General features: G+C 39.6%; 1 protein-coding gene across 1 annotated transcript; it reads right to left on the reverse strand.

Moving 5' to 3' along the window:
• Positions 1–1,934: 1,934 nt before the first annotated feature.
• Positions 1,935–6,983, reverse strand: LSM6 (LSM6 homolog, U6 small nuclear RNA and mRNA degradation associated). The gene is made up of 3 exons (XM_031066433.1): positions 6,863–6,983; positions 3,699–3,812; positions 1,935–2,181 (listed from the first exon to the last, which is right to left on the reverse strand). The coding sequence occupies exons 1-3, from the start codon at positions 6,954–6,956 to the stop codon at positions 2,147–2,149; spliced, it is 243 nt and encodes an 80-aa protein (XP_030922293.1). The 5' UTR covers positions 6,957–6,983; the 3' UTR covers positions 1,935–2,146.
• Positions 6,984–7,728: the final 745 nt, after the last annotated feature.

Raw genomic sequence — 7,728 nt, forward strand, 5'->3', positions numbered from 1 at the left:
CTGTCACATAGTAATGATGACTTCATGACTTAGAATACATTAAAAAACCCCTTGACATGTAAACTACATAGTATTTATATTTTATATAGAGTTTAGTATGTGATTAGACCACCAGGAGTAGCAGATTACAACTGAAAAATGTTCCATAACTAGACTTGTAGAACCTGAACCACAGTCAAAAAGTTAACAATGCAAACTCTTGACATTAAATCACAGTCTGCAAAATGTGTTGCTATACATGGGTAGGTGTGTGGAGGGGGAAAGAAAGGTGGAGAGGGAAAAAAAATTAGTCCTATATTAAAACAAAAACCCAAACAACAAAATCTAGACAGTCTCCAGGACTGAAAGCAGACAGTTACCTGCCAGCTACATAGAGATGACAAGGCAAATGAAAAATTGCATGCCCCACTTGGAGGTACATCTTCAGTTTTTAAAAAAAGTCACTTACAGAAGAGCAAGTTGGTGATTTGTCTTATATCTTGGACCTTTTTCAACCCTTGTCAGAAAATGATAAATTATTGAAGCATATTGTACAGTAGCAACTCTATTTGTGTGTTCTATCATGGCTTCTGAAGTGCTTAATGTGGAAAGGTTAACTACTGACTGCAGAATAATTTAGAATTATTTCTTCATCTTAAAAACCAGTAAAATTAAAATTTGCAGTTCCCATTCTCTCCCTTTGGTAACTGGAATGTTACTATTTCCTGCTTGCATCACAGCTACTGGTACTTGGGAAGAATGGGACAATGCTATATTCACACAGTTGTCTTGTGTTAATCCATCCACAACTAGAAGTATTTTTGTTCCTGGAGGCATTATAAACTGTCCAAAGAATAAAGCCAGGCTTCAGGAAGCTCCTGTAAAATTGGCTCAATAGCCTCACCATGAGGTACATTACCCTAGCTTATAACTTCCTCATGAAGAACAAAAAACCATTCTGAGTGTGTGATGTTAAGTGCAGGAACACTCAGGTGAAGCAGTATCTGAATTTTCAGAGTTGGTTTGGGTTTCTCCTTGGCTGACTGCATGTAAAAGGAGAAGATACATTTATAAACTGGAATAAGTATCCATGTAAAATTGAGCTGCTTTTATTCACTGTGCTTTGATTATCTGGGAGCATTGTTGCAAAATACAAACGAGTTCCCTCTCTGCTGTTGGCTCAGAGGTTCCCCCTCCCTAATGCATACCCCATACTCTAATGCACTTCTTCTCATTCCTGGCCAGACAAAGGGAAGATGGAGATGGTACCAGGTTGTGGGGGGAATGGATGGGAGAAAAAAGGAACTCGCTGGAGAGGACACATGTGGCATGTTTATAAAAGCTTTCGGATTCCTAGTGTATTTTCAGGAGTAGAGTTAGGTATTAGTTAAAATTGCTTTTTACTGAAGAAGTCCATTATGTTTGGTAGAGAAGTCCATTGTGTTTGGTGGAGAAGCACAAGAAAAAGGTCACTCCAAGCAGAGGAAGGGTGGGGGGTACCCAGGCAGGAGGTGAAGTAGCTACTAGGCTGTACTGACATACCAACTGAGAGCTCTTCACCTCTGACTGACTTCCTCAGCTGGCACAGAGCTTTCCTTTCACCCTAAAGGCTTTTCTTCCATTTGATTCAATTCTTTCCCCACCCCTAACTGTTGAAGTGTCACTGTTACATCCCTTGATTCAATCCACAATTCAAGATTTTTTAGACAGCTGAACTTTTTAGCTGATGACTCTTACTAGCCTGGCATTTAAAGCTGACCCTGTGTTTTCCAAAAGGGACAGGTCATTGTCACCAAACCATTAGCATTTCCTTTCCCACCATCAGTTAACTATTGTTCTGCCATTAATATAGAGCTCTGATTTGCAATTACTCCATGCCTGCTTACCTTTCAATCAGTACTTTTGTAACTGTTAGCATAATTGAGCTGTTGCTTCAAATTAGTCTTGCAGCACTATTACAAGCTTACTTTTTATTTTTCTTTTGTACAATGGAACAAAGCAATGCTTTGAAACAAAACCATTCAGGCAGTTTACACTCACATTTACATTTATTTAAAAAAAAAACCACTTGTGTATTTCACCTGTGGATTTTGAACTACAAATCAAATAGGGCTCGTCACTTCAAAGAGGCTCACAAGTACAAAAAAACAGCCTCCTTCTGGCATCTTCACATCCTCCTCTTCTGGGTGCTTATGTACAACACTGTGAAAAAGAGAAAGTGGCACACAGAAGAGGGCCCTGGTAAATAACATGCAGAAGCCTTTTTATTTAAAACCTCTTATTTCCATGGCATATAAATTGACACTGTAAGAGATCCCATTCAGCGTGAACAAAGCCAGGCAACCTTTAAGTCCAAGTTTCAAAAAATGCCATTAGCTCTAAACATTATGTATTACTTTGGTTCAGTATTTATTTTATTCATAGCCCAACTATGCTCCAGCAGTTGTAGCTGAACAGAGCAGGAACAAAAGCAGTGCCCTGCAGTATTGCTGAGGGGAGCATGAGAGAGTTCCTCAGCAGCAGAATTACAGGTGTCAGACACTAATGCTGTGATCTTTCACTAAAAGCTGGAAATCCCAAGCACTTAAGGCAAAGCTAATGATTAGTTATGAAGTTACCTTCCTCCTGCTTGGCTGATGATAGCCCCAGAACAGATCCAGTCACAACATAAAATGATACTGTGCTCCTAAATCTGCCACGTGTCTTTAGTTCTCTGTTCAGCCTGTTCTTGAGCCTTCTGCCTCTCATTCCCTTGTTTTAACTTTCCTAACAGATTATTTCCTTAATTGTTTCTCCAGCTGAAATGTCACTCCAGTCCTCAGCAAAATAGTCCAAATGCCTTGCAAAAAGCAAGGGCTGGCCTTGTTTCAAGGATTATTTCTCCACCCAAAATGCTCTTTTACCCTGGTACCACATTCTCTTTGACTCTTTTTCTAACATGGGGTTTGGTCCTTGTGTCTTTTTATTCCATCCCTCCTTGCTGAGCTCCATTTTCTTCACGAGCAACTTGGTCAAACTCTGCTTCATTTACCTCCTCTACAAGTCTCTTCACCTCCAACTTGTGAACCTTTTCTATTTTTAGATACTCTTCTCCCTGGCATGTCCTGCTATTACAGCCTGATACCAGAGAGTAATTTCAGGAGCCTGGGATTGTCCTTGAAGTGCACTAAAATCCACCTACTGCACTTGGATTTTCAAAGGCTCAATATTAAAGCACGAGTGATTTTTTTTTTGACTGGTGGTAAAATCTTTACTCAAAAGATGAAAATAGCCTCCAGGACTAAGGATAAGCATTCATTCAGTCCTGGAAAACTCCTTCACTAGAAAATATTTGTGTCACTGTAATATCTGCACTGTAGCATAAATTTATGCAGTAGCTTGCCTAAAAACACAAACTTATGGTGCAGAGGCCATCTGAGCAAGCAGTAAGCACAAAAGAGTAAGCCTGTCAAACAGTAGAAAATAAGCTCCAATAAGGCTAGAAAAGAGCATGCTTCTCTAAATGAACTTCAAGTTCAGAGGAAAAAAGGACCACAGCGATGCAGAAAAGCACAGACCCTAGAAAGTGAAACAGTAAAAAGCAAGTATTGTAAAGATTTCCAAGAAAGAATATTGGTTTTAGGCTTACTGGCAGCTTACTTACACCTCAGCCACCCCTCAAATTCAGAATATCAAACCACGATTTTCTAATGTGCAGTAAGAGAAGGAGTAGGAATTACCATTATTTCCTCGGATAAATGCATCTCCATACTTGTTCTTTAACTGTCCATTTACATATTCCTCAGTCTGCTCCAGAGCTATGTTCATATATCCATCCAGGCAAGCCAGGACACCTGAAAACAGAGGCAGTTCAAAACAGAATCAGCTTGAATTTATTTCAAAATAAACAAAAATGCACTGTGTTTGAGTAGTACAGGAAAAAAGCCCACCCTGTATCCTTATAACAAACTAAAAACCCAAGCATGGACAGATGTCTTCAAAGAAATCAGCTGGAGAAAGGAATCCCAGGCACTCTGGTAGCAATGGTGTCAGTTGGTGTAAGAGTTGTGGGAGTTAAAAAAAAGAAGTTATTAAGGCATTATTTCAAAAGATGGACAATTTCCGTATTAAAAGTTTAAGCTGTCCCTTCTAACTTGTGTTTTAAGCATACACCAAAAAACACTTGGGACATTAAGTGGAACTGGATAACCTAGGGACAAAGCTATGTAAACTGAGTTGTCACAAAACTTGTGAAGGATATAGCTGAAAAACAACCCTTTTATTACAGGACAGCATACACATATTTGTCTTCAGGCTTACAGAAGAGAACACTATCTGCAAGTCTGTTTTGATGTCAACAAAACTCTACACATTTTTCAACAAAGGCCACTAAAATCTTCCCACAAAAATAAAATTACACTGTTTTGATAATGCAATTAAAGAAAAAAATCTTTCATTTGCAATATTAGATGATTTTTTTGGATCAGGAATATACACATTTTAGTAGCACAGAGGTAATACAGCTTTTTACAAGTTGTTCTATCTTCCTCTTGCATGTGGGTTTTCCTAACTTTATCCTTGCACAGACAATACTACTTAAATAACTTTTTCCTCTATTTGAAAAACACCTAGCTATTTACCTAGCAGAAAGACATGAAATATAATATATTAGCTGTAATTAGGAAGAGGGAGAAAACTCAGAATGCATTCTCATTTTTCAGAAATATCACTGCAGAATCTTCTAGTTAATAATCAGGAATTCAACTTCTTCTGCCAACTTGTCATGGCTTAAAGGTTATTATTTTCTTCCTGATTTTCTCTCCTTTGTTTCCACAGACATAGGAAAAACTGCTCACAAAGTGCCACTAAATGCACCAAAAAGACCCAAACCAAAGTCAGGATTCTTTTCCGCTCTAGTAATCCTGAGGTATCCACATAGGAACAGAAAACAAAAATATGTTTGTACAAAATTAAAACTGGACCATGTGGATCTACCTGAGCTACATACAACTCAGTAGGCCTTAAATGCAGTATTTTCAAACTCTTTTGCTCCTAGAGTGCATTCATGGTTGTTTCATTCTCTTCCTACTTTTCTTTGTGCTTACTCTTACACCACTAATGGCATCAACTATTATCACTGCCCATCCTGGCTAGCAATTTCTCTGTTTTATCTGTATGTAGAAATGCTTTAATGTACATATCCATCTTTACACACAGAAACCATACATTAATGTACCCCTGATCATTTCCCAGGGATTCCTGACTTGGACGTTTGCAGCACTCAGCAATGGCTGAAGACAGTTCAGTCACACATGAGCACCTGTGTGAGACCACGTTGGTGCTGGTGTGGAGGCAACAAAAACATCAGCAGCACAGCCTGGGGGAGAATCTGGGCAGATGTGCAACAACAGCCTGAGATGCTCTTTTGGAAATGTTTGGCTTTTACAATGCTGGTCACATTTCTGCAGAAAATAAACTAAGTGCATATTTTTCAAACAAAAACACTACACGGATTTTCTGTCACAAGATCAAAGGAGTGCAGGGAAATAAGGAAGGGAAGGGGGGGAAAAATCCAGTGACAAATAAGGGTGTTCAGAGAACTCTTGTTCAATTAATGTGGTGTCAGACTGTAGGCACGTTAAACTGGCTCTGCTGAGAGGTAAGTTGAGTGGTTCATCTACAGCATTTACATCATCATTTACAAATGGATCTTACCAAGGGAGAGGGAGCAATGGTCTCAATGAAAACAGGAACCCAAATCTGGTTTGGCCCTGCCTTGTGTGTACCCTCAGGTAAATGAGAACTTGCTTTAATAACTTTAATGAGCTCTCTCTTCATTCTCCCGCACTGAAGAATTTACAGAGATGCAGCAAACTTCTTAAGCCCCCAACCCCACCTAAAGTGCTCACACAATGTGGTTCTCAAAGAAATGAGAGACTGCAAATTTTGTCAGCTGAGCAACACTGCAGAGAAACAGGAAGGAGTAAGAGCCACTGCTGGCTCTGTCAGTGAACAATTTAAAACTGTCCTAGCACAAAGATTCCTTGTCACAATACAAACAAGTCTCCTCCCACAAGTGCCAAGCTAAGCCACTTGAAGTAAACCTCTCTGAAGAAGGGGTCTGTTGTAGAACCATAATGTTGAAGTCAGTACAGAATAAAATTTCTTAATTGAGCACAGCAGAAGATACACAATTAGTTTTGACTGAGTTGGGATACTGATACAAAAATTGGTCAGGTTGATACTGTTATCTTAATGGGAGCAGGACCAGGACATTTCACTGCACAGAGGAGTTTAATTTACTGGCTTAAAAAAAATCTATAATCCTATATACATGAAGGTATGCTGATAGACTTGGCAAAAGCTACACTGAACTTTTTCATGTATCTCTGTGAGCCTTGACCCAACACAGATTTAGGCAGTTGTTTAACTAAGAATATCAAGAATGCTTTTCATCATGTAAGAATTCTATTATGAATGACAGCAGAGTTTACTCTGAAGCTTTCCTGGATCAAGATCTGTATTACCTAAATGGAGAACAAAAAGGTGAAGAAAAATATAGTTTCAAAAAGAGGTGTTTCTGGCCATTTCAGGAGTTGTAATTCCAGACAATCTTTCCAAGTATCAGTTTAGAAACTCAGAATCATCCAGTTTAATCACCTGTGACCAAGGACACTAATGATTTAGATTGGTAATTTTAATCTCTAAATCCACTGTTGTTATCCCCCTTTTTATCACTTTCTCCAGAGCTGATTTTCTATTTTTACTGTCTCCATTCTGAGATCTCTGTTCTCATACTCCATTATTCTGGATCACTCCACTTTTCTTTTCAAAATCAATGCATGTATTCCAGCCTCCTTAATGAATTACTTTACTCACTGTGAGAGACAGATGGAGAACTTACCTCGATAATCAACTCCAGAATTTAATTTTACAACAACTGGCCTTCCAATGATTTGTTTTAGGAAGTCACTGGGGGTTTGCTTCCGTAGACTCATCTTGATCTTCTCTGGTAAGCTGAGAAGTGAAGAGAGAACATTAGGATAAAAAAGATGCTTCCACATTGTTTTCAATACTCTGTACACAAAGGCAGACCCCTGATTTGTAATACTTTCAGTAGGAGAAAATACTGAAGGAGATGAAAGGAAAACTTTAAGGGTTGAGGTGGGGAGACAGAGCTCCTAAAGCCATTGCATTCAACTTTCCTTTTGGCATTTTTATTACTTCTGAAAGCATTACTAAGAATCCTTGTTTGCCACACTGTGCATCTTTTAAATTTCAAACAGTGCCAAAGGCCTCATCATCCCTAAAACCTTTTGCTAAAATGCTTTTAGAGGGCTAAGCCTAAATAGGTGTTTCATGTCTTTAGGGATGGAGGGAGCAGCCCATCCATGCTCTATACACGGAAGTCTGTGCGAGAACAGACACAAACAGAAGACAAGCATAAATTTAAAAGCATGCCTTCAGATACTAAAACCGACTAAGTTAAGGCTCGTGATTAAATGACAGAGGAAAGATGCTGCGATTAAGAACGCAGCAGGCGCACCCACTTTGGTGCAAGACCCCCTCTCAGTTCTCGCTTGACTTCTGCTCTAACATCGCTTTGTTCTGCGTTGTGAGCAAAGGCAGAAAACACCCGCACGCTGCCGGCTTCATTCCGCTGCTTCCCGGGGCAAATCGCAAGGGGCGATTCCAGCCCTGAATCCAGGGGTCCTCACTGTTTGCCCATCAACACCCACCGCCGCCAGCGATGCCCGGGCCCCGGGGCTG

This window comes from Geospiza fortis, unplaced genomic scaffold (assembly GCF_000277835.1).
Source record: "Geospiza fortis unplaced genomic scaffold, GeoFor_1.0 scaffold11, whole genome shotgun sequence".
In the NCBI taxonomy this organism is placed as follows: domain Eukaryota; kingdom Metazoa; phylum Chordata; class Aves; order Passeriformes; family Thraupidae; genus Geospiza; species Geospiza fortis.

Coding starts and splice junctions, on each gene's coding strand:
- LSM6 (XM_031066433.1), bottom strand. CDS start 6,956: ATGAGTCTACGGAAGCAAACCCCCAGTGACTTCCTAAAACAAATCATT. Junction 3,813..6,862: donor TTCTGGAGTTGATTATCGAG/GTAAGTTCTCCA, acceptor CTCTGTTTTCAG/GTGTCCTGGCTTGCCTGGAT. Junction 2,182..3,698: donor ATTTATCCGAGGAAATAATG/GTAATTCCTACT, acceptor TCTTTTTCACAG/TGTTGTACATAAGCACCCAG.